The sequence below is a fragment of the Lissotriton vulgaris genome, unplaced genomic scaffold, assembly GCF_964263255.1.
Source record: "Lissotriton vulgaris unplaced genomic scaffold, aLisVul1.2 SCAFFOLD_2115, whole genome shotgun sequence".
NCBI lineage: Eukaryota > Metazoa > Chordata > Amphibia > Caudata > Salamandridae > Lissotriton > Lissotriton vulgaris.
Genome location: NW_028247469.1, coordinates 373,000 through 399,428, shown reverse-complemented (window position 1 = coordinate 399,428; position 26,429 = coordinate 373,000). Strand labels below are relative to the sequence as shown.

Genomic DNA, 26,429 nt, shown 5'->3' with positions numbered 1-26,429 from the left:
TAAAACAAGATTAGGTGCCCCAATACGGAAAAAAGCCGATAACCATGGAAGATGGGTCATTGTTCAGTTAGCTCTGGGCATAACCATCTGCTCTGTTTATGGGCCAAATATTGATGACCCTACACTATACATAGAACTCGAATCAGAACTAGCACTATGGCCAAGAACTTTAATTCTTTGTGGAGATTTTAATTTAACATTTAGTCAATCTCAGTCTTATCAGGGTCATTATAAGTACTCTGGCCGGAAGCCAAAGATATACAGAGCAGTGGTAAACCTAATTCAGAGTCACAATCTTCTGGATATATGGACTTTAAAAAATAGTAGAGACCCAGGATACACTTATTTCTCGTACCCTCACAAAAAGTATGTACGTATTGATTATATCTTTGCAACTGCAGATATTGCTCAGAAGTCTCTCGCCTTTAAAGAACCCAAGACAATATCTGATCACAACGCTATTTATGCTATAGTAGAAATACCGGGATTCAATAGAGAATATCCACAATGGACATTTGACCGTAAGTTATTGGCTAATCAGGAATATATAGAACATTTAATACAATGGACCAAAGAGTTCTTTGAATTAAATCAATACAGTGCGTCACGGAATAGTGTATGGGACAGCTTTAAGGCGGCATTAAGGGGGGAGACTGCTACTTATGTTGCTAGCCGGAAAAAAGAACGACAAAAAACTCACACACAAATTCTTAATAGACTAACACAATTAGAACTTACCCATGCCAATCAACTACGTTACGGAGAACAGGCTGAGGACACGTTAAGAAAGATGTTAATACTTAAGGCAGAGGTAAACAATGAATTAACCCAAAAAGCAGCAGAAAATTACCAAACCAATCGAAATAAAATCTACGAAACGGGGGAGAAAATAGGTAGACACCTTGCCTTACAGACTCGACAAACTCAATCTCGTAACACCATTCAAAGCATTGAGTTTAATGGACATAAATATACCACTCAAAAAGAGATAGCCAATTGCTTTCAAGAATATTATCAAACATTATATCAAAACGAAGATAAACATTCGACTGATGAAACTAGAGGGTTTTTAACCAACTGGCTCAGTGAGACTAACATGGTACAGATTATTGATAATGACACAAAGAAAGAATTAGACAAAGAAATTACACGTATAGAAGTAGAGCTGGCAATATCGGAATTAGCTGCAGGTAAAGCAGCAGGACCTGACAAGATACCCTTAGACTTATATAAAATATTAGGCAAAGTAATAATCCCATTTCTCCACGATCTGTTTTTGGGTGTTCAATGGCATGGAATCCCCCCGGAATCTTGGAAACAAACAAATATTGCTGTTTTCAAGAAGAAGGATAAACCCCCGGAATTAACAACCTCATATATACCGATCTCACTGATTAACTCAGACTCTAAAACATACGCCAAAATATTCGCCAATCGCTTGGGCAAAATTATTGAAAAACTGGTATCTCCCTGGCAACATGGGTTTATACCAGGTAAAAGCACTACCGACCAAACACGTAGAGTTATAGCCTTGTTTGATATAATGAAAGTAGAGAAAGGTCAGATGTCGCTAGTCCTTTTAGACGCCGAAAAGGCTTTTGATCGGGTCTCATGGCAATTTCTCTGGGAAATATTAGCCTTCAATAACATCGTCCCGGGATTCATAAAATCAATTAAAGCCCTTTATGTAGATCCAAAGGCAAGAATTCTGACAGGGGGCTGCGAATATGAAAATATTAAAATCCAGAGAGGTACGCGACAAGGGTGTCCGTGCTCCCCACTTCTATTCGCACTGTACATTAACCCATTAATTATTAAACTACTGACTTCGTCAGCGATAACACCCATAAAAACCGGCATCTATAATACTAAAGTTCTTGCATACGCCGATGATGTTGCGGTCTTAACAACCAATCCCACGGAGGCCTTAGCTGAAATAGAAGCAATTACTAAAACATTCGGCCTATACTCGGGGTACTCACTAAACCAAGACAAAACAATGGTAGTATGCACTGATAATACAGTATACATAAGCCAATTTAGAGTTAGAAGTGCCAAATATCTAGGAGTTAACATCTCGTCCAATACTCATGACATTAACATATTAAACTACGATCCCCTAATCACAAAAATAAAAGCTGACTTACTCAGAGTAAATAATTTACATCTTTCTATAATTGGTAGGAGCAATTACATCAAAATGACAATCTTCCCAAAGATACTTTACCTCTTTCGGGCAATCCCTATTTTATGTGATAACGCTACCATCAAAAATATAAATCAAATTATATCATCCTTTATTTGGAGCTATGGGAAGATAAGAAGAGCATTACCTAAATTAACACTATCAAATTTGAGAGGAGGCCTAGCGATACCAAATATAACTTACTATATGTGGGCAGCTATACTACAACAAATGATTTTTCTAACAACAACCAGTTGTAATGATCAAAACAGACCACCACATGATATACCCTCTATATATGAAATAACACTAGGAAGCACTGCTAGAGGATTATTATTAAAACAAATTGAGCCCTCATATTTCAAAAAGATAAAATTTAAAATTATAACTGATGCTTTCAAAACTTGGAGCTGCAGTATTAAAATGCTTCAAATTCCCAAATATTCGAAATATACACCCCTATGGCACAGCTCAGTAATACCTCAACACCTCAATGATAATATAACTAAACGATGGGAGAATCTAGGTATAGTAACTATTGGGGACTTTTTAAACCAAGATGGAAGAATAACATTTGATGAATTGATCGCTAAATATCAAGTACTCCCCTCTGAATATTTGAAATTCATTCAAATATATACATCATTAAAACAATATCTCACAAACATAGAACTAAAAACGATACCATTCATAGACTTGATACAAAAAAAGTCAACCAGAATCAGCAACATATATGAGATCCTTTTGAATAATCACCCCGATGACATAGAAAAAATAGAAACCAGCTGGGCGAATAAACTAAATAATCCAAATGTTGATATCGACATGATTCTGCAGCTCTCTGCCAAAGCCATACTAGCCAGTAATCTGAAAGCTCAGATCTATAAAACAGTTTACAATTTATATCACACACCATCTAAATTATTTTCCTGGGGTAAGATTGACCACGATAAATGCCTGAGATGTGCACTTAGCCCTGCAAACCTGTTACATATGTTTTGTGAGTGCCCTAAATTAGATCCAATTAAGGAAAGCATCATAAAATTCTGGACAGAGATATTCGGTCACGAAATCAAAACTTCATCAACTCTGTTCCTACTTGGCTATGATAGTTCTGTAGAACTCAATAACCCAGAAATCTATACAACTTATATAGGCACTGTCATATATAGAATCATTTTAGCAACTCATTGGAAGGATTCTGAGGCCCCAGTATTTCAGGAATGGCTTAATAGGCTACTAGCTATATATAAACAGGAAACTGCCATTTACAAAGCTAGGGGGAAAAATCTAGAATATATGGGGAGTTGGTTTGGTCATCAGTCGCTAGGTGGTATGAGCGACAGAGGGACAAACTATAAGTTATTTTCACAAACTTGCCATGGGAAGCATGATTATAAAAACTCTGAGAATTGAAACTTTACAACTTTTTTCCTTAATTCGCCTTTCTTTCTTTTTTTTTTTTTTTCTTGTCCTTTCAAAATACTGATATTAATTGATTATACGACTGCCACAATTTACATGTACCTTATGTTAATTCTATATTATGAAATTCTTAGAGGTTATTTTTTCTTTTTTTTGCTTACTAATATATGAAATTCAACATCTGTTTGACCTTGTATTTTTCGAACATGCTCTAATAAAATATTAAAAAAAAAAAAAAAAGGAAAAAAACAGAGCTTCGCCCACATCCTAAGAAAATAAAAAGTGAACAAAGTGATTGCATTGACCTGTGGTCCAAAAGTGAGTCTGCCATCCATGATAACACCAAGGATTCTGGCTTTACATACTGGAGTTGGAAGATATCCTAGTTCTATAGGCCAGCAAAGTGATGCCCACAGGGATGGTGTATTTCCAAACTTGATGACCTTTGTTTTGGCTGAGTTTAACCTCAGCCAGTTCAGATTCATCCTGTTTCCTATGTCAGACATGCAGTCGCTTAATTCTGAGACCTACCAGACGTTTGAGGAGGACAGGACCACCACGATTTGTGTGTCATCTGCAATGGATGCAAGATCAAGTCCAAAAGATCTGATAGGGACCCTAAAGGTTTAACATAAATTCTAAAGAGAGTAGGACTAAGAGCAGAACCCTGTGGTACACCGCATTGCAGGATGAATGATTTGGGCACAAAAGGGTCCAAAGCAACCTCCTGTGTTCTATCTGATGAAAAGGATTCCAACAGATTGAGGGCTAGCCCTTCGATTGATTAAGTAGGTAGGGATTTAAAAAATAAACATAGGAACAAATGATAAACTAGATTAAATATTTAAACTGTTTAAAAGTATAGTTATATTTTATTAATATTAACACAATTCTACATATAAGACATCATTATTAAGTTGTATTAAAGATTTTTTTAACCTTTTTAAATTTGAAAAAATAGCATTATTTTTCTTAAAACATGATTACTTTACTTTTCATCAATGCTATACACCACTTTAACTAATTGTTAATATAAAATAATTTTTTGTACTTTATGTTGCAATTTTTTTATATGCAAGTTTTAAAAATATTATTTAAATTGAGTGTAATAGAATAAAAATATTATTAATCAACATTTAAATTTAGTGCCTCATTTACAAGGTTTTGGCGCAGGGCAGCACCACAAGGAATTTTGTTGCGATGCCCTGCATCAAAAGAAAAGGGCATGAATATGCTATGTCTATGAGATATGGCACATTTCTGTCCTTTTCCCCTGCGCTGGGCCACAATGGGCTGCCATGCGCAAACACAGGCACCCTTGCACCAAAGGTGCCTGCGTTGTGAGCTGAATGATTTTGTGTAGATGAATTAATGTCAATGAGAGCTGTGTGCTGGGTCAATGCTGCCCTAGTGCCCCTGTGGAGTTAAGTCAGGATGTTTCATTTCCATTGAATATTCTGTGCACAAGTTTGGAAGAATTTCTATACTTTCCAAATATTTGACCATTAGCTACTGCTGATGACAAGTTATCGCAACTTCGGTAGACAATACCAACCATCAGTTTCTATTGGTTGAAATGTATCCACAGAAAAAGTAACCTAGAAGGTATTTTTGTGTTGTGTTGCTAACCACTGCCACTTGGCACTCCAGTGACAAGAGCCTTATTCCACTAACGATACTCACTATTATCATCTTTCCCCCCGGTTTTTTGACTACACTTGCTGATTAAAATAAAGTTTAAGGGGCTGATTATGATGTCGGTCAGAGTTGCCGCCGACCAACATCATCACAGAATTGGGACCGACCGACCATCAATCGGCGGTCCGACCGCCTAATTATGATGCGACCTCATATGGTGTGGTCACATACTCCCATTTCTCTATGGGAGCTTGTGCTACGGCCGTAAACCGGCCGTAGCACAAGCTCCCATAGGAAAATGGGAGGTTGTGTTCATCCCTACACCACGTGGCAGACACCTCAGGGTGCCTGCCACACAATGCAGGATTGAACATGGGGCAGCCTTGGCCCCTAACTGGAGGCCGCACAGGGAAGGGGGCTCTGCTAGGGACCCCCATACTGACATTCCGACAGGCGTTCCATGTTGGAAAGCCAAACTGGAAATCCTGTGAGAAGATAAGCATCGTAATACCAAGGGTGGAAACGTCATCCATTGGGATCCCGGCCGGTCTCTGACTGGCTGACGGGCTCCTTGAGCCCATCGGAATTAGGGGTGGGCGGCCAGCTATGCTCCGTGCTCGGAGTGTGCGTAGTGCCACCTACTCCGCATTTTGTGGAGCGGCGTAGCCAGGCGGCACTACGCACGCTCCGCAGATGGAGCGTAGCTGGCCGCCACCCGCCTCCCTCCCGCCCTCCCTAAATACTTTAAATAAAAGAATCAAATAATTTAAAATGCACTTACCTTGCCCGCCGCTGCCCGCCGCGTCCCCGGGGCTCGCTATCTTCCGTCTTCCGTCTTCTTTACTAATGCGCATGCGCGGGCGGCCGCGCATGCGCATTTTCTCGTGAGAAATGCGCATGCGCGGCCGCCCGCGCATGCGCATTAGTAAAGAAGACGGAAGACAGCGAGCCCCGGGGACGCTGCGGGCAGCGGCGGGCAAGGTAAGTGCATTTTAAATTATTTGACTCCTTTAATTTAAAGTATTTAGGGAGGGCGGGAGGGAGGCGGGTGGCGGGGCTGGTGGCCAGTGGTGTTTGCGGAGTGGGGCTACGCGGAGTGCGGAGGTGGGCGTAGTTTCTCGCCCACTTCGCGTAGCTCCGCGAAGCCCCACTCCGCCAACTCCGCCCAGGGTTAATCGGAATCCAACCAGAATGATCCCCCAGTTTCAATTCCGACCTCTTAAAATGTAATTAGGTGGTCCGAATTGAAACCGACAATCTCAGTCAGAGCTGAAACTGACAATCTCGGTCGGAAAGCCTCTGACCTAAGGTCGGAGGCTTTCCGACCGAGATCGTAATCACCCCCTAAGTCTTAAACTTTAGATCTAAATTCACATTGGTTGGTTATACAAATGTTATTTCTCTTGGGACAGTAAATATGTACTTTTCCTAAAGCAGTGACCAGTACATTTGTATTATTTTTAAAATGGCATTGTTTTGATGTTTCCTTTTCTTTAGCTATTTGAAATGCTTTCTGCCGTTTCCATTCCCATCCCGCGTGCAAGGCTTAGCCTTAAAATGCATGTGTACCAAACAGTGAACCAGTAGGTATTTTTGATAGACCTGGCTCACCTCTACACATAAACAGATATGAGTATTAATTAAATATAGCATTGTAAGTGTACATATTTCCTTGGTTATTATCGCAAAGCATGAGAAATAATGTACATTTTGTGTTACCCTAATTAAATGCTTTCTAATGTTTTTGAAATTCAACATTAATTGTATGTATAATGTGTAATCAGAATTTCTCACAACAGGTTTAATTCGTTCCTAGTTTCAACGTTCTGCTGGATCAGTGCTTTGCAACACCAACTATGATCGTCACATCTGTAGAAGAGGACAGACACAACTTTTTTACAGGGTAACGCAATATTTTTTTTCTTTTTTAATGCTGAGAATTTGTGTAAATGAGCATATCAGTGTTGAATAGAGTTGAATGATACATTGCACAGTGTGAGTGAGGATACAAGTTTGGGATGGTGGCAAACAATGGTTTCCCTCTGGAGAAATAGATATGTTTGAAAACACATACAATATTTACTCAGTCATAATTGTCCACTGAGAGAAAATTCATTGTGTAAAGTTTGCTATTAGAATACTCTTTCCATTGCAATACAGTTATACATTTTCCAGCTGTAATGCTGTGATGTGTACGAACTTCAAACATCTCAAATCTACTCACATCTTACAGTGAACCTATGGTGTCGATGTATGACTTTTACGAGCTGGACTTTGAAAGTCATCCTTGGGTCATCCTTCGGTTTCCTAAAATACTTTACGCTGGAGAGTAATGTATGTTTCAGGCAATATGATACATTGAAGAGCCAACCCTCCAGTGTAAGGAATGGCATGAGACAGAAGGAAGACCCAACCATGCAGCACAAGAGAAAATGTAAGAGGGTGTTACAAACAATCCCGGATAACACCAGGGAACATTTGATACGTGATACCAGAGAGCGCTGATTCTACACTCTCCCCAAAATATATAAAGAAGGCAGGGGTGTAGCTTCAGGAGGGTGTTTGGGTGTTACACCCCCCCCCCCCCCGATACATTTTCTAGCAAATAGTTAGATGCAGGTGCTTTCAGTCAGGTACGGTGAGGTGTTTGTCAGATTTCACTAGGAATTTTCACTTGCCACAGACAAAAATGCACACACACTTCCTCCATCTCTGTTTTGAAAGTCTTGAAAAATGTTGCCAATTTACAAAATATTGTGTTCTCTCTCACTTAGTAACCCTATCAGTCCACATTCCTCTCCCTTTCTACTGCCTCTTTAGTCCCACTCATGAGCCCTGGTTGTTGTATAATGTATTTTAACATTATATGCCAACATGATTGTTGGAAAATCTGGAGCTCACCCCCCCCCCATCTTACTGACCAAGCCACACCCCTGAAAGAAGGACATTATGAGCATCAAATTACCTCTGGTACAGGAGCTCTGATTGGGAGGATATTTAGCTGGAGCTATATGTAAGAAGCACTCTAACTCGTGTCCAGGTCCTTGCCGATCTGCTGGTCACCCTGGGTGCTATTGCCCTCTCCCAAGGGGAACATTACTGAACACCATGGACACGGGGGGGACTCTACATGCATTCCGCACATGAATGGGATGAGGACGTGGCTAGCAGCCGAAGAGTAATGGCCGCAGCCTAAGTGTGCTCTTCCATCTCCGTTTACAATCCTGAGTTTTCCAATGCCATCTAAAGCCACAAACCGGCTACAACCATGTTGGACCACGTTTCCTACTTGCGGCGCAGCTCTGAGGGACAACGAAGTCCAGGCGAGGAATCCATTGATCCGATGACAGCGGAGGGCGGATCTGACTTGGCAGAGCGGTCCGGAGCCGGAGCCCAGTGAAAGAGGCAGTCCGGTTACTGTGAACCGGCCAGCGGAGATGCGGTGAGCAAACCTGCCAGGGCAAAGAGACTGGATCCCGGGCCGATGCAACTTGGTGCGAACGGTAGGCAGCGAGACAGAGGAGGTCGCGTGCCTGTGTGGTGAGGGTCGCGCAGCCAGGTTTTAGAATTGAGACCCAGGATTGGTGGCCTAGCTGGGCCCGGGCGAGGCTCAACTTAACCAGTGGCGGTGCGAAGTGCGGAGCTTCCAGTAGGGGGTGAAGAGACAGGCCCGGAGGTGAAGGAGTCCGCCCAGATTGTGCGGGTGCGGAACGATCTGTGGCGGCTGACCCGGTTCGGGTGAAGGCGATCGGGTGCTAGGAGAATGCTGCTCTATGGCGGGCCTGGGGGCGTGCAGCAGAGGCGCTAGAGAATCGAGCTCCCGGTCTGGAGGGCCTACTAGGTCCAAAGAGGAATTGCGTGCATACTGTCTGAAAGGAAGGCGAGGAGAGACTGGGGGCCACTGGGAGAGGTCGGTGTGGGCGCAGCGGGCTCCACGGAAGCCACACAACCCGTCCCTGAGTGGTTAAAAAGTGGAAGGGACGTATAGACTACCAGAGGCCTATCCAAATAACCATCCGGCAGTGAGGAGGGTCCGCACTGCACTGAGAGGGAGTTGGTAGTGGTGTGTGCCCACGGCTTTAAGTGGGATGAATAAACTGGGGGGTCTCTCAAAGGGGCGTGGCCAGTGTAATTAGGGGCGTGGCTTTAAACACTTAACGCTAAAAATCTGTGTTTAGCATAGTGTGCCGCCCCCGACTTGTATTTTTCTTTTTCTTTCATTGCATCCAGATATGTGATACAGCAAGTAACATCTTACTTACAACGAGTAAGGACTATTGGCTTTGTCAATGGTTATTAGTTGCATAAGATAAATAAGCTGCAACTATGGCTTGTTACATATAATAAAAAGCTTCCAATTAAAGCCCTCGTGACACTACCACAATATTGCTGCTCTTGCGTTTCAGAAAGAGAAGGGAAATCCAGAAGGAAAATGAATCTTTAAAGGATTTCCCTTCCCCCACACAACGCTCACCTGGCATGACGTCATGCCGTAACTTCTCTGCTAGTGAGAAATGAACAGCGCACATTGATGTGCTTGCTGTCTCGAAACGGGTCTCTCTCAGGTTGTTTTGCGCCCTGGCACTTTTTACCGGACTGCAGTGACAGCAAACTGCTATCACTGCAGTCCGGAAAAGAACCAGACCGCCTGTGCCAGGGCTCAAAACAGAGCCCGATAGAGACCCGTTTCGAGGGCTTCTTAAAAAAACTGCCGGTGCTCAGACCCCTTGAGACCTGGCCCACTTAAAGCCCTGTGTGTGCCCACCTCTGAATGGACAACATAGAAAAGAAAGCGGTGCATTTGAGCTACTAAAGGCGGACGGTGTCTGCAAGAACCCCTGCCACAGGCACAAGGTGCTGAAAGACAGGGGGCTCCTGGGGAAGCAGCGGTGTGGCAGCCAGTCCAGCACAGATAGCAACGCCTGTATTGACACTTGGCGTTGGGTTTTCACCTCGCCCCTGCCCTCATCGGAGGCGACAGCCCTCCTCAAGGGAAAGGGTGACCCATCCTTGTCTAAGTCGGAGGTAAGGAGTTAGTTGTCGGAAGTATCAGGTGATGGATCGGCAGGTCGAGGAGACAGGACGGCGGAGCTGGAATAGACCCTGATGAACATTGCGATAGCTAGCGGACTACTGGAGGGCAAGTTAGGGGGACGAGATAAGGCTCCTTAGATTACAATATGCATGGGGCAGGGTGGCAGAGAGGAGGAGGCCTGCTTACTAAATGAGAGTCTTTGAGCGGTGGATTCAATCGGGACAGTAGTTGATACGAACTCAGGATGGACAGCAATAGACAAAATGTAACATGATAATAGCGGGGGTGGGGAACGCATACACCTGAGCTTATTTAGCATTTTGAGGGGGGGGTACTCTGCCTAGTTGGGGAGTGGGTAGTTTTGCATCCATGGGCAGGGGGTAGGGAGGGGGGAAAGGGTGGGGGGAGAGGGGGGTTCAATTTGCAACAGATTTGTTGATGTAAAATTGGGCAGGTTGAGATTGACAGGTACTAGGGTCCAATCGATGAGAATAATAATTCAAATGGGTCAGATGTTCTATTACACTTATCCGTTCACAATGATCTGCAGTGCTACAACTTTCAGTAGGGAATGTGATGGGGGGTGAAAGAGATCGAACACTTTCTGTCATGACCTGAAATGTTAACCAGATGGGCAACAAAATCAAGAGGGGGATTGTGCAACAGTATTTGAAGAGACATACCCCAGACCTTGTCCTTTTACAAGAAACGCACCTGGTCAGGCAGAAAAGTAAAGCCCTCACTAGATGGGGGTACAAGCTCCTAGTACATGCAGACTACACTATGGGCTCCAGGGGGACTGGTATCCTGGTTAGAAAGAGTACTCCCTTTATAGTGCACAGGAAGTGGGCAGACCCACGGGGGGTGATTTGCAGTAGCGGAGGCCCAGTGGGAGGGGAGAGAACTTAACATTGTTTCAGTCTACCTGCCACCGGCACTGGGCAAGACATCGCTGCCAGACCTAGGTAACATATTGACAGGACTCCCAGTAGGTTCTTTAATCATGGGGGGAGATTATAACATGATAATGAACGATTTAACTGATCGACACCCGGTGTGGCCTGGTGCGAAACCGAGTGGGCTCATGTCCAAATTTATGACGGCAATAGGTCTGACTGATGTGGGACGAGCGATTCAACCAAAGGATACACCATATACGTATTTTTCCAATGTGCACAAAAGTCTATCTCGTATAGATTATTTTTTAACACACACAGCCTCAATAGGGAACTTTAAACATCCCCATGCCCTGCCCAGGGGCATATCTGACCATTCCCCAGTCGGGATAGAATTCACACATTGGGAGAGACAGCCACGCACCACCATAGTCCGCAACCCATGGCTCCTGACTATACCCAACATAAAGGAAGAACTTTGCATGCAAACTGTGAATTACTTTCAGGAAAACCTGGGCTCAGTAGACTCCGCACAAACCATCTGGGAGGCATACAAAGTGGTTTTGTAAGGGCAAGCCTTGTCCCTCAAAACCGAATATATTCAAAATAGGCATAGGCTTCTAGCCGAGGTAGAAGAGGAACTTCATGGGTTGGAACGGGAACACGCAGATGATCCCTCAGAGGACACCCAGCATAGACTTACCTTAAAGCAGGACGAATATCGAGTCAAGACTAGGGAGCATATGTTGGCCAAATATCGAAGTACTCAACATAGACTGTTTGAACTGGGAGACAGGGTGGACAAAACTCTGGCGTGGCTGGAAAGACAAGAGCAGGGGTCGAGATGGGTACCCGGTCTGACACTACACGGAGAGGAGATACTTACTCACCCTAGAGACATAGCAGAGGCCTTTGCGGATCACTTGGAAAAGATCTACACTTCCTCTACCAACTACACAGTGGAAGACTCCGCCAGCTTCTAATTCATAGGAATATACCGACCCTCTCCGACTCAGATAGAGACACCCTGGAGGAAGACCTTTCTGACGAGGAGATTGGTAAGGCCATGGTCAGATAAACTGCGGGAAAGTGATGGGGCCCAATGGAACCCCTATTGAATTTCTAAAGGTTATGGCGTCTCAGATTGTGCCACATCTGCGGGCTATGTATGAAGAAAGTAACGAGAAGGGATGGCTGCGAGTGGATCCACGCCAGGCCACAGTAGTAGTGATCCATAAGTCTGGGAAACCGGCAGATTGCTGTAGCTCGTATAGGCCAATTTCATTGATTAATGTGGAAGCTAAAGTCCTAGCAAAAGTTCTTGCCAATCGACTGGTCGCTGTTATTTCTTTACTGGTCCACCCTGATCAGTCTGCCTTTATGCCAGGGAGAATACGGCTCTTATTATTCGTCGACTGCACAATGTGATGGCGCATAGGGAATTTCTAGAGGAGGACGCAGTGGTATTGTCCTTGGATGCCTCTATGGCATTTGACTCCTTAGAATGGCCATACTTATGCGCAGTCCTTGAAAAGGTGGGATTGGGGCCCAAATTTATAGGATGGGTTAAACTACTATACACTGACATACAGGGACAGGTTAGAGTGAATAACTACATGTCCCAGGCGTTCAGACTGAGAAGGGGTACCAGACAGGGATGCCACTTATCTCCACTATTATTTTCCCTCATACTGGAGCTCTGGCGGCGTGGATGCGGCGGGATGTGATGGTGAGGGGGCTGCGATGGGTGGAGGACTTAGAGGATCGTACATCCCTATCTGCGGACGACATACCTTGCCTCTCCATACAAGTCGATACACGCAGTGCTCAACATATTTACAAATGTCGGAAAATCCCCAATGAGATAAACTGGAATAAGTCAGTACTATTTGTGCTCAGGGGGCAGGTACCGTGACTCCCAGCAAACTGTAAGCTATCAGTAGTGGAGGGCCGCTTCAAGTACTTGTGGGTCTTTTTCACGTCGGACCCGGCTCTCTCTCATACCTCTAACCTGGCTTCGCCGCTTAACAGGCTGAGAAGGGATGTGAATCATTGGAGGTCCTTGCTGCTATTCCTAGTAGGACGTGCAGCACTTTTCAAAATGTTGGCCCTCCCGAGGTTTCTATATATTCTCCACAACAGCCCACAGAAAGTCCCAGACTCTTACTTTAAAGAAGTGGAAAGTGTGGTAAGAACATTGCTGTGGGATGGTAAAGCTACGAGTGTGGCACTGAAGAAATTGACGAAAGGCTGGTACGATGGAGGTATAGTGCTGCCCGACCTACAACTCTATTATTGGGCAGCACAGTTGGTGGTTGTAAATCACTGGGTGTATCGTCCACCCACTGAACCGGCATACGCTCTAGACAGATACCAAATGGACTGCTCTAGATACCTGGGGGCTTTATACACAAGGGACAGACAAAAGAAATATATAGGGCCCACCTCTCACATGCTAGATATCTGGCACAGAACAAACGCTCGCCTAGGCTGGGCGGCTACTCTCACCAACGCTACGCCTTTGTGATATGCCCAGAAATTAGGCAAGTTGTGCTTCCAACCCGGGTTTGACAAGTGGGACATGATTGGCATTTCAGTGGTAGGAGACATGGTCAAAACGGGTTCAATTCTCAAGTTTGGGGAACTCCAGAAACAGTATCAAATGACTCAGGGCGAGGTCTTCAGGTACCTGCAAATACGACATGCACTTCAATCGGCCTTCCCAAACTTAGAAGACATACCGGACTTGTCACCTCTGGAAGACCGCCTGCTGGATGGGTTACAACCCTCCAAAGCCATATCCTTAACATATAAGAAACTATGTAATAATCTCCCAGACAAGTTTGATAAACTCAGGGAGCAGTGGCAGGGAGACCTGGGACAGATTGATGATGAGGACTGGCAACAGGCTACATGTCCCCAAGGGAAGCAGCCATCACACAACGGTATAGGCTGAGACAGCTTAACGATTCTCCATGGATCATATATGACAGGGAAACTACTGGCAAAACTAGGAACCAGACCTGATGATCTTTGACTGAGGGGTTGTCAACAACAAGCAACCTTCCACCATACGATATCAAGCTGTCCTGCCATACGCCAACTCTGGGAAGAAGCCACAAATCACATGCAGACAGCATTAGGGAAGTAAATAACCCTGACACCACAGCTGGGGTTATTGAATATTGGGGCAGCAACTGACATTACAGACATGGAACAACAGATGGTAACACTAGACTACACAATGGTTAAGCGGGAATTGGCAAAGGGGTGGGGGGATAGTCCACCCTCCACGTCAGTGTGGGCGAGAGAACTTGACAGATGCATCCTAGCGGAGAAGGAGGTCTTTGTAGGTGCCCCAAAAATGGGATAGGAAATTATCCAAATGGAACGCCTATCGTGGTGATATTTGTGTGTCCCCCATGATAGAGTTGTAAATGAACAGAACTGCAAATCGAGAAAGAGATGATTGATGTATATCAGATAATGACCCTTGAGAAAATTGTACTGAGAAGGTTAACCTGATGATTCCTGTCTAATGATTTGCTTGTAAACATGTCATTGAAATCAATAACAAAAGTTACAAAAAAAAAGTGACATATGCTCCCTTGATTCTAATTGTGACTAATTACCATTATGGTAGCAGTGCTAATTTGATATCATGCTTCTGATTTGGACTGTTGGGGAGCAGAACCTCAAACAGTTTCAAAGCAGATATGATGAATTTCACTGATAAAGAATTTTAAACTTGTCTACTTTACAGAAGTGTACATTTCATGAGCATTGCCATCTCAATAAAGACAACCAGCTGCAAACCATGGCATATCGCACACCAAAAGACTGAAGTACCAAAGTGCACACACACCATGGTAGTGTATAGCCAAGACGATGATACTTAAGAACAAGTTCACACAAATACATAGAAAATACTTTAGGTGTCACATCTGAGGCAGGATACAATACAGATAAACACAGATTAAAAGTCCCCCAGATCGGAGCCCACTGGCTGTCAGTGACTAGGACTGCGCGACTCCATCTGTTGTCATCTTCTATTGGTTGCAGCAAATACTGCTTAGTTTGTTCTTTATTTTTTCTGAGCCTCTGCTGCGTAATTGTTTTGACAATCTTGTGTTGAATTAGCATAGTCTTTGTATTGTATTCTAGGGTATTGTTGCTTTCCTAGAGTGATATGTTGCTGGTAGCTTTATATCTATATCTGGCATGTAATAGACTCCAAGGTAAGCATAGCAGGTAGATGACCATGACCCACCACCCTTTCCGAGACGAGTCTCAAAGTGCCTAGACTTCCATCTCATATACCCACCTCGCTCACAGCTCCTCTCTTGCTGCAGCACGTGGCAGGCATATCTATGCAGTGGCAGACCTTTATATGAGGATGCTTGTTCATTACACAAAATAACCCAAATCATGCTGCAAGCATTGCTGATTGTATTTTATGATCCAGTGTAAACACATTCCTTTATACTGTGTCCTTGTATGGGAGTGGGAGTTTGGGGGCAATATTCTCACACTGCTACATTTACACAGGCATAGTTGTCTTAGTAATTTATCATTTTCAGTTTTATATAGGTTGAACTTGGCCAAAGGACGTGAGCGAGCTTTACATGAACACCGGATTATAATACATGTTTTTTAAGCTTGTGCAGATTAAGTGATTTGCCAAGAATCACAGGATGTTGATTCGAGGCTGGGAATCGAAACTGATTCAACAGTTCTAAGGTCATCCGCTAAGGCTATTAGACCACATTATCTATCTATCTATCTATCTATCTATCTATCTATCTATCTATCTATCTATCTATCTATCTATCTATCTATCTATCTATCTATCTATCTATCTATCTATCTATCTATTAGTATCTATTATCTATTATTATATTATATTATTATATTATATTATATTATCTATTATTATGTTAGCGCCGGGAAACCTTATTTGGGTAGCTGTCGCGCTCTACAAACTGAAAAAATAAATAAATATCTATCTATCTATCTATCTATCTATCTATCTATCTATCTATCTATCTATCTATCTATCTATCTATCTATCTATCTATCTATCTATCTATCTATCTATCTATCCATTTATCCATCTATCTGAAACAGTGGTGGTTGCCACTGCGAATTATAGGTGGATCAGACTTTCCATATCAAGAGCTTTTATTGTTTTGTTAATAACTTTGTGTCCATTGGACGAATCTTCACAAAACTTTCCAACACAAACTTTTATCCACCTCAGAAACCACAGAATTTCACCAGTTATAGTTTACTAATCTAACTAAAACTTCTCATCCAGGGGATACTCATCAATAGTCATAATCTATGAATAATCCCCGCCCATGTGCGGGATCCCGGAGCATATAGAAAGTACATATAAATATATATGTATATATATGTGAAAACATATTTGCAGCCTAAAACATTTCCCAACTGGCAAAATTTGCCGCAAAATTACCTAAATTAGCATACATACAGTATTACTCTTCCAAACCCCAAGGAAGAAAGAGAGCAGAAAACATTTGTATACAACAATGCTTTATTGCCATAGGAAAAACCTGTAATTGCAGGCATTTGCCAGTAGGCTGCAGTAGAGTATAAAGCAAACAAAGAAAACTGACACCTTGCCTTTAAGGCATTAGAGTAGGGGTACCGTGCCTTTGAGACCTGAAGGCAATCCCCTGCTCCCATGGTGCACCACAGGTGACAGTTGGGTCAGTTCTTTTTTCCGGCTCCTTCTGTGAGGATCCTGGAGCTTGAGCTCTTCAGTTTTCAACTGAAATTGTTTTTTTGAGAGAGTTTTCTTTTATATTTCGACATTTTTTGAATAAATAAGGCTTCTGATTTATTTTTCTGTGGTAACCCACAAGAATTTCCTGTCAGAATGCCTGCTCTGTTCCGGAAATGTCCTTCTTGTGACAAGAAGATGGCTCTGACTGACCCACATTCTGTGTGTATTGTGTGCCTTCCATCTACACACATTCCTGATCAGTGCCATCACTGTGAAAAATTTAAAAGTTGGACTCTTCGCGACAGGGAGAAGATTCGACTTCATGCCTTGCAGGAGATGGACAAAAGTAACCAGGTGGGTGCTTCCACAGCCCCTAGATCTTCTCCTACAAGCAAGCACGGCCAAAAATGGCGTCATTCCCCTTCTCCTGTCCCCAGAAAGAGGAATGAAGGTCGAAGAACTCCGTCGACGTCGAGGTCGCCGTCGAAAAGGCCCAGATCATTTTCACGACGTCGAAGATCTCCGCCGCAATCAAGTAAGTCGGCGTCGAGGCGCCATGCTTCGGGCTCGAAGTTCATGGCTGCTACTACATCTAAGTCTCCGTCGACGTCGAGGCTTCCATCGATGTCGAGACACTCTCCGCCGCCCCGGAGGGGATCGGCTTCGAGAGCTAGGATGGCATCTAGGTCGCCGCTGACTAGCGGGCTCCCGTCGAGAGGGACTGTCAGATCCCATCCTTGGACGTCAAGGAGGTCGACGCCGAGGCAACGCCAGGAAAGGTCGCCGTCGATGCGACATCGAGGAAGGTCATCGTCGACACGACGTCGAGAGTCGTCCTCGATACGACGTCAAGGAGTATCTCCACCTGATCGACGTCGAGGGAGATCGACGTCGAAGTCTCTGGATCGACGTCGAGGTTCTCAGTCGAGCCTTTCTCGACGTGATCGATCACCGTCGAGAGCATCAAGACACCGCTCGACGCCACTAGTCACCCAGACGTCTTCGACGTCGAGGCTTTCGCCGTCGAGGGATAATGTGACGGCAGTGGTGGAGTCCCCTGGTTCTAAGACTTCAGGAGGCAAATCATCATCTCCTGGCTTGAACATCGTGCAGGTCTCTCCAGAATCTTCGCCCAGATCTGCGGGCAGCTTGATGTCTCAACATCCTCAAGGGGCTGTATCTGGACAGAGTAGTCCGGGCTCGGATTACTCCCGTACATATTCCCCATCTAAGGCAAAAACTCCAGCCAGACCATCTGGATCTCCTCGGAGTCCCAGGATTTCACCCAGGCCGAGATCTGGAGTCAGATCACGTTCTCCAGTGCGGCCAAGAACACCTGTCAGACCAAGATCTCCAATCCGGCCAAGACCGAGGTCTCCATCAAGACATCGCTCTAGGTCCAGGGACAGTCACAGCAGGAATCGTGACAGGTCCCTTAAGAGGCGGCGTACAAGATCTTCCACAAGGTCGTCCTCGTCTAGGTCGTCTTACCGAGATTACTCTCCGACCTACTCCTCTACGCCTCCTTCCCGAGTCTCTCCAATTGATGACCTCGCGACTTTCTCCGATGTGCTGGGCAGGGGAGCAAAAAAGCTGAATATTACGCTGCACACTCCAGTGGTTCCCACTTCTGTGATTTTTGATACCCTCCTTCATCGCACAGCGCCCAGGCCTCTACTGCCCCTGGTCCCCGGCCTCCTAGAACCGGCTATGGCTACTTTCCTCACACCAGCAGTGGTGGGATCTGTTCCATCTCGGATAGCCAAGAAGTACAAGGCCTCTGCAGAGGATCCCTTGTTCCTCAGATCGGATCCTCCTGCGGATTCCATCATTGTGGCGGCTGCCATGAAGTCCCATGCAGGCTCTACTTCTTCCTCAGTACCACCTGAAAAAGATAGTAAACTTATGGACTCGTTTGGTAGGAAGGTATGCAACACCTCTTCTTCCTTTATGAAGGTGGCTAGCGCCTCTGCCTTGCTTGGAAGGTATGACAGGTCCCTTTGGGACTCCCTGACTCGCTTTACAGACAAGCTCCCCAAGGAATATCGCCAAGATTTTCTGGAGACTATACAGGAGGGAGGCCTTGTAGTCAATCAAGTTATTAACGCCGCAGTGGATGCCTCTGACCTTGCGGCTCATGGCTATTCAAGTGGTATTTGTTCCCGTCGTTCGGCCTGGCTCCGCCTGACAGGGCTAAAGCCAGACGCCCAGAAGAAGATTTTGAATTTGCCCTTCAATGGAAAATCTCCGTTTGGTCCACACACGGACGACGAAATGTCCAAAATGAAAGCAGAAATGGACACCGTCAAAGCTGTGGGATTAGAAAAGCGGAAGGAGTTTAGGAAACGCTTTCACCAAGGAGACAGGAGGTCTTTCCAACAGAGGGTTCAAACCCCTCAGTGGCAATCCCAGTCTCAGCAGAAGACGCAGTTCCAGCAGCGTCGTCCTGGCAGAGGAAGAGGTGGCAATAACAAACAGCAGCCCTCCTCAAAGCAACCTCCTAAGCCCTGAGCCATTGCTTCCTCCACGTCTGTTCGCCACTCCGGTGGGAGGGAGTATTTCTCATCATCTGACAGAGTGGGAATCCATTACAAAAGACAGATGGGTGCTGAATATTGTGCAGCATGGTTACTTGCTGAGGTTCAAATCTCCTCTGCAAGTTTTCCTCCAATCGCGACTTCTTCCACGTTACAAGAGTCAATTGCTACAAGACGAAGTCTCCGTCCTTCTAGAGAAGATGGCCATAGAGGAGGTTCCCTCAACTCACAAAAATCAAGGAGTGTACTCCCGATATTTCTTGGTTCAAAAACGAGGAACTGTCAAAGAATACAGGCCCATTCTAGATCTTCGAAGGCTAAACAAATTCATACGAAAAGAAAAGTTCCGTATGCTCGCCCTGCACCAGAACTTCCCATATCTTCATCAGGGAGACTGGATGTGTGCCATCGACTTGCAGGACGCCTACTTCTACATACCAGTGTCAGTCAAGCATCGGAAGTTTCTAAGGTTTCAGATCGGACGTCGTCACTACCAATATCGAGTGCTGCCGTTTGGCCTGAAATCTGCACCTCGGACATTCTCCAAATGCATGGCGGTGGTGGCTGCTTTTCTCCGCAAAAGAAAGATCTTCGTCTATCCATATCTAGACGATTGGCTGTTGAAGAGCTCCACCCCGTCGCTGCTTCAGAACAATCTGTCGTTCTGCCTCAAACTGATGGACTCGTTGGGTCTTCACGTCAATCTGAAAAAATCAGTTCTCAACCCTTCCCAGCGGATCCACTACCTGGGTGCTTCTCTGGAGTCACTACAGGCAAGCGTGTGTCCTTCGGAGGAGAGGTTGTCATCTATGCTCCTGAAGGGTCGCCTTCTTCTGGACAATCAGGCCCCCACAGCCAGACAAGTGTCCTCTCTTCTGGGATCGATGGCTTTATGCATTTACATCGTGCCCAATGCTCGCCTTCACATGAGACCTCTACAACAAGTCCTCGAAGATCAGTGGTCTCAGAGATCGGATCAGTCGGAAGACCGGGTCTTGCTTCCTCAAGAAGCCAGGGACTCGATCAGATGGTGGTTGAAACAATCCAATCTCCTCCGAGGACTGCCATTCCATCGTCCTCCTCCATCTCAGTCAATTGTCACGGATGCCTTCCTTCAAGGCTGGGGTGCTCACATGGACCGACTCCAAGTTCAAGGCCTCTGGTCCGAGGTAGAACAAGGCTACCATATCAACTTCCTGGAGCTTCGAGCAGTTCATCTTGCTCTCAAGTCTCTTTATCCTTCTCTGCGCACCAACCACCTCCAGATTCAGACGGACAACACAACAACTATGTTCTATCTGAACAAACAGGGAGGCACGAGGTCAAGAGTCTTGTCTCTGAAAGCACAAGCCATCTGGCATTGGCTCCTAGCAAGAGGCCTGTCCATCGTGGCAGTTCATCTACCAGGAATTCAAAACGTCCAAGCAGACTGCCTCAGCAGAATCTTCGTAGAAGCGCACGATTGGGTGCTCAACGAGGAAGTGGCTCAAGAGGTTTTTCGGTGTTGGGGCGTACCGGACGTAGACCTGTTCGCAGACGCGGCCAATACAAAATGCCCCGTCTTCGCGTCCAGGTTCCCCCAACAGGGATCACTGGGGAATGGTCTTTTGATCAGCTGGTCGCAGACATTACTCTACGCCTTTCCTCCCCTGCCTCTGATCCCGGCGGTGATCCAGAAGTTCTACAGGACCAACACCAGAATGATCCTGATAGCACCAGAGTGGCCACGCCAGTGGTGGTACCCCGATCTTCTACAGATGTCGGATGTTCCTCACCGGCACCTACCATGCCGTCCAGACTTGTTGACCAAAGACCAGGGGAAGGTGTTTCACCCCAACCTTCCTTCCCTTCGCTTGATGGCATGGCTCCTGAGGTCATCCAGTATGGACATTTAGACCTCCCAGCAGACTGCATGACTATTCTTAAAGAATCAAAGCGACCCTCCACTAGGAAGTCCTACACTTTCAAGTGGAAGAGGTTCTTCTTATGGTGTCATGAGCACTCTCTTGACCAGGTACATGGCCAAGAGCAGGTGATTCTTCCATATCTTTTGCATTTAGCGAGAACAGGCCTGAAATACCCCTCCATCAGGGTTCATTTAGCTGCAATCACATCATATAGGAAGTCTCCTAATCAGACATCTTTCTTCCTTATGCCTGTAGTTAAAGATTTCCTAGAAGGTCTGAAAAAAGTCTTCCCACCGGTGAGGTTCCCCTGCCCTCCCTGGGAGCTTAATATTGTCCTGACTAAGCTGATGAGTGCTCCTTTCGAGCCTATACATAAGGCCTCTTTGCAGCACTTGACCTGGAAAGCTGCCTTTTTAGTGGCGATTACCTCTGCCCGTAGGGTCAGTGAAATCCAGGCCTTGTGTTGCAAGGAACCTTACACAGTGTTTCATGCCAATAGGGTGGTCTTAAGAACGCACCCAAGTTTCCTGCCTAAGGTAGTTTCAGACTTTCATATCAACCAGTCTATTACCTTACCTACCTTTTTAGGTTTTGCCTCGCCAAAAAGATGCGCTCTGCGCATCTTTTTTGCGCAGCAAAAACCTAATGAGAACTGTAGTGTGGCTTTGGGTCGGCCCTCGTCATTCATTGGCTGGCTCCATAAATGGAGGCTAGCCATTGGACGAGGGGCCTGTCCGTCAATGCCGGACCAGACACGGGGGCGTTCCCGAGATTCTTTGGCTTTTGGCTACGTCAGCCGAAAGCCTCTTCTCGGGAACGCCCCCGAATCTGGTCCGGGATTGAGGGCACCTGCCGGGAAAGGGCATGAAGGTCAAAACAAGCTGCAGGGAGCTATCGCCGGCAGCCTGACATCCGAGGAGATGGTTGGCTGCAGGGAAAGTAGGAGGCATGAAGATTATACCGAGTGCAGAGTGGTGCTTCAGAGTGGAGCTTCAGAGTGGAGCGCCAGAGTGGAGCTTCAGAGTGGAGCTTCAGAGTGCAGAGTGGAACTTCAGAGTGGAGCTTCAGAGTGGAGCTTCAGAGTGGAGCTTCAGAGTGCAGAGTGGAGCTTCAGAGTGGAGCTTCAGAGTGGAGCTTCAGAGTGCAGAGTGGAGCTTCAGAGTGGAGCTTCAGAGTGCAGAGTGGAGCTTCAGAGTGGAGCTTCAGAGTGGAGCTTCAGAGTGGAGCTTCAGAGTGGAGCTTCAGAGTAAAGCTTCAGAGTGGAGCTTCAGAGTGGAGCTTCAGAGTGCAGAGTGGAGCTTCAGAGTGGAGCTTCAGAGTGGAGCTTCAAAGTGGAGCTTCAGAGTGGAGCTTCAGAGTGCAGAGTGGAGCTTCAGAGTGGAGCTTCAGAGTGGAGCTTCAGAGTGCAGAGTGGAGCTTCAGAGTGGAGCTTCAGAGTGCAGAGTGGAGCTTCAGAGTGGAGCTTCAGAGTGCAGAGTGGAGCTTCAGAGTGGAGATTCAGAGTGGAGAGTGGAGCTTCAGAGTGGAGCTTCAGAGTGCAGAGTGGAGCTTCAGAGTGGAGCTTCAGAGTGGAGCTTCAAAGTGGAGCTTCAGAGTGGAGCTTCAGAGTGCAGAGTGGAGCTTCAGAGTGGAGCTTCAGAGTGGAGCTTCAGAGTGCAGAGTGGAGCTTCAGAGTGGAGCTTCAGAGTGCAGAGTGGAGCTTCAGAGTGGAGCTTCAGAGTGGAGCTTCAGAGTGGAGCTTCAGAGTGCAGCTTCAGAGTGGAGCTTCAGAGTGCAGAGTGGAGCTTCAGAGTGCAGAGTGGAGCTTCAGAGTGGAGCTTCAGAGTGGAGCTTCAGAGTGGAGCTTCAGAGTGCAGCTTCAGAGTGCAGCTTCAGAGTAGAGCTTCAGAGTGCAGAGTGGAGCTTCAGAGTGGAGCTTCAGAGTGGAGCTTCAGAGTGGAGCTTCAGAGTGGAGCTTCAGAGTGCAGAGTGGAGCTTCAGAGTGGAGCTTCAGAGTGGAGCTTCAGAGTGCAGAGTGGAGCTTCAGAGTGGAGCTTCAGAGTGCAGAGTGGAGCTTCAGAGTGGAGCTTCAGAGTGGAGCTTCAGAGTGGAGCTTCAGAGTGGAGCTTCAGAGTGGAGCTTCAGAGTGGAGCTTCAGAGTGGAGCTTCAGAGTGGAGCTTCAGAGTGCAGATTCAGAGTTCAGAGTGGAGCTTCAGAGTGCAGAGAGGAGCTTCAGAGTGGAGCTTCAGAGTGGAGCTTCAGAGCGGAGCTTCAGAGTGGAGCTTCAGAGCGGAGCTTCAGAGTGGAGCTTCAGAGCGGAGCTTCAGAGTGGAGCTTCAGAGCGGAGCTTCAGAGCGGAGCTTCAGAGCGGAGCTTCAGAGCGGAGCTTCAGAGTGGAGCTTCAGAGTGGAGCTTCAGAGTGCAGAGTGGAGCTTCAGAGTGGAGCTTCAGAGTGCAGAGTGGAGCTTCAGAGTGGAGCTTCAGAGTGGAGCTTCAGAGTGGAGCTTCAGAGCGGAGCTTCAGAGCGGAGCTTCAGAGTGGAGCTTCAGAGTGGAGCTTCAGAGTGCAGAGTGGAGCTTCAGAGTGGAGCTTCAGAGTGCAGAGTGGAGCTTCAGAGTGGAGCTTCAGAGTGCAGAGTGGAGCTTCCGAGTGGAGCTTCAGAGTGCAGAGTGGAGCTTCCGAGTGGAGCTTCCGAGTGGAGCTTCAGAGTGGAGCTTCAGAGTGCAGAGTGGAGCTTCAGAGTGCAGATTCAGAGTGGAGCTTCAGAGTGGAGCTTCAGAGTGGAGCTTCAGAGTGCAGAGTGGAGCTTCAGAGTGGAGCTTCAGAGTGCAGAGTGGAGCTTCAGAGTGCAGATTCAGAGTGGAGCTTCCGAGTGGAGCTTCAGAGTGGAGCTTCAGAGTGGAGCTTCAGAGTGGAGCTTCAGAGTGCAAAGTGGAGCTTCAGAGTGGAGCTTCAGAGTGGAGCTTCAGAGTGGAGCTTCAGAGTGGAGCTTCAGAGTGGAGCTTCAGAGTGCAGAGTGGAGCTTCAGAGTGCAGAGTGGAGCTTCAGAGTGCAGAGTGGAGCTTCAGAGTGGAGCTTCAGAGTGGAGCTTCAGAGTGGAGCTTCAGAGTGGAGCTTCAGAGTGGAGCTTCAGAGTGCAGAGTGGAGCTTCAGAGTGGAGCTTCAGAGTGGAGCTTCAGAGTGGAGCTTCAGAGCGGAGCTTCAGAGTGGAGCTTCAGAGTGCAGAGTGGAGCTTCAGAGTGGAGCTTCAGAGTGCAGAGTGGAGCTTCAGAGCGGAGCTTCAGAGCGGAGCTTCAGAGCGGAGCTTCAGAGCGGAGCTTCAGAGCGGAGCTTCAGAGTGGAGCTTCAGAGCGGAGCTTCAGAGTGTAGAGTGGAGCTTCAGAGTGGAGCTTCAGAGTGGAGCTTCAGATTGGAGCTTCAGAGTGGAGCTTCAGAGTGCAGAGTGGAGCTTCAGAGTGGAGCTTCAGAGTGGAGCTTCAGAGTGGAGCTTCAGAGTGGAGCTTCAAAGTGGAGCTTCAGAGTGCAGAGTGGAGCTTCAGAGTGGAGCTTCAGAGTGCAGAGTGGAGCTTCAGAGTGGAGCTTCAGAGTGGAGCTTCAGAGTGGAGCTTCAGAGTGCAGAGTAGAGCTTCAGAGTGGAGCTTCAGAGTGGAGCTTCAGAGTGGAGCTTCAGAGTGGAGAGTGGAGATTCAGAGTGGAGCTTCAGAGTCGAGAGTGGAGATTCAGAGTGGAGATTCAGAGTGGAGAGTGGAGATTCAGAGTGGAGATTCAGAGTGGAGAGTGGAGCTTCAGAGTGGAGATTCAGAGTGGAGAGTGGAGCTTCAGAGTTGAGATTCAGAGTGCAGAGTGGAGCTTCAGAGTGCAGAGTGGAGCTTCAGAGTGCAGAGTGGAGCTTCAGAGTGCAGAGTGGAGCTTCAGAGTGGAGCTTCAGAGTGCAGAGTGGAGCTTCAGAGTGGAGCTTCAAAGTGGAGCTTCAGAGTGGAGCTTCAGAGTGCAGAGTGGAGCTTCAGAGTGGAGCTTCAGAGTGGAGCTTCAGAGTGGAGCTTCAGAGTGCAGAGTGGAGCTTCAGAGTGCAGAGTGGAGATTCAGAGTGCAGAGTGGAGATTCAGAGTGGAGCTTCAGAGTGCAGAGTGGAGCTTCAGAGTGCAGAGTGGAGATTCAGAGTGCAGATTCAGAGTGCAGAGTGCAGATTCAGAGTGGAGCTTCATAGTTCAGATTCAGAGTGGAGCTTCAGAGTGCAGAGTGGAGCTTCAGAGTGCAGATTCAGAGTGGAGCTTCAGAGTTCAGATTCAGAGTGGAGCTTCAGAGTGCAGAGTGGAGCTTCAGAGTGGAGCTTCAGAGTGGAGCTTCAGAGTGGAGCTTCAGAGTGGAGCTTCAGAGCGGAGCTTCATAGTGGAGCTTCAGAGCGGAGCTTCAGAGTGCAGAGTGGAGCTTCAGAGTGCAGAGTGGAGCTTCAGAGTGGAGCTTCAGAGTGGAGCTTCAGAGTGGAGCTTCAAAGTGGAGCTTCAGAGTGCAGAGTGGAGCTTCAGAGTGGAGCTTCAGAGTGCAGAGTGGAGCTTCAGAGTGGAGCTTCAGAGTGCAGAGTGGAGCTTCAGAGTGGAGCTTCAGAGTGCAGAGTGGAGCTTCAGAGTGGAGCTTCAGAGTGGAGCTTCAGAGTGGAGCTTCAGAGTGGAGCTTCAGAGTGCAGAGTAGAGCTTCAGAGTGGAGCTTCAGAGTGGAGCTTTAGAGTGGAGCTTCAGAGTGGAGCTTCAGAGTGGAGCTTCAGAGTGGAGCTTCAGAGTGGAGAGTGGAGATTCAGAGTGGAGCTTCAGAGTCGAGAGTGGAGATTCAGAGTGGAGATTCAGAGTGGAGAGTGGAGATTCAGAGTGGAGATTCAGAGTGGAGAGTGGAGCTTCAGAGTGGAGATTCAGAGTGGAGAGTGGAGCTTCAGAGTTGAGATTCAGAGTGGAGAGTGGAGCTTCAGAGTGCAGAGTGGAGCTTCAGAGTGCAGAGTGGAGCTTCAGAGTGCAGAGTGGAGCTTCAGAGTGGAGCTTCAGAGTGCAGAGTGGAGCTTCAGAGTGGAGCTTCAAAGTGGAGCTTC

At 46.6% G+C, this 26,429-nt stretch overlaps 1 protein-coding gene across 1 annotated transcript in view; it reads left to right on the top strand.

Annotated features, from left to right (window-relative positions):
• Nucleotides 1–1,096: 1,096 nt before the first annotated feature.
• LOC147665171 (zona pellucida-like domain-containing protein 1) overlaps nt 1,097–26,429 on the top strand; it is a 334,299-nt gene continuing 308,966 nt past the window's right edge. The window contains exons 1-3 of the mRNA XM_086949702.1: nt 1,097–1,246; nt 6,746–6,831; nt 7,065–7,151. Coding sequence (XP_086805828.1) covers nt 1,097–1,246; nt 6,746–6,831; nt 7,065–7,151 — 323 coding nt within the window. The remainder of the gene's footprint in view (nt 1,247–6,745; nt 6,832–7,064; nt 7,152–26,429) is intronic.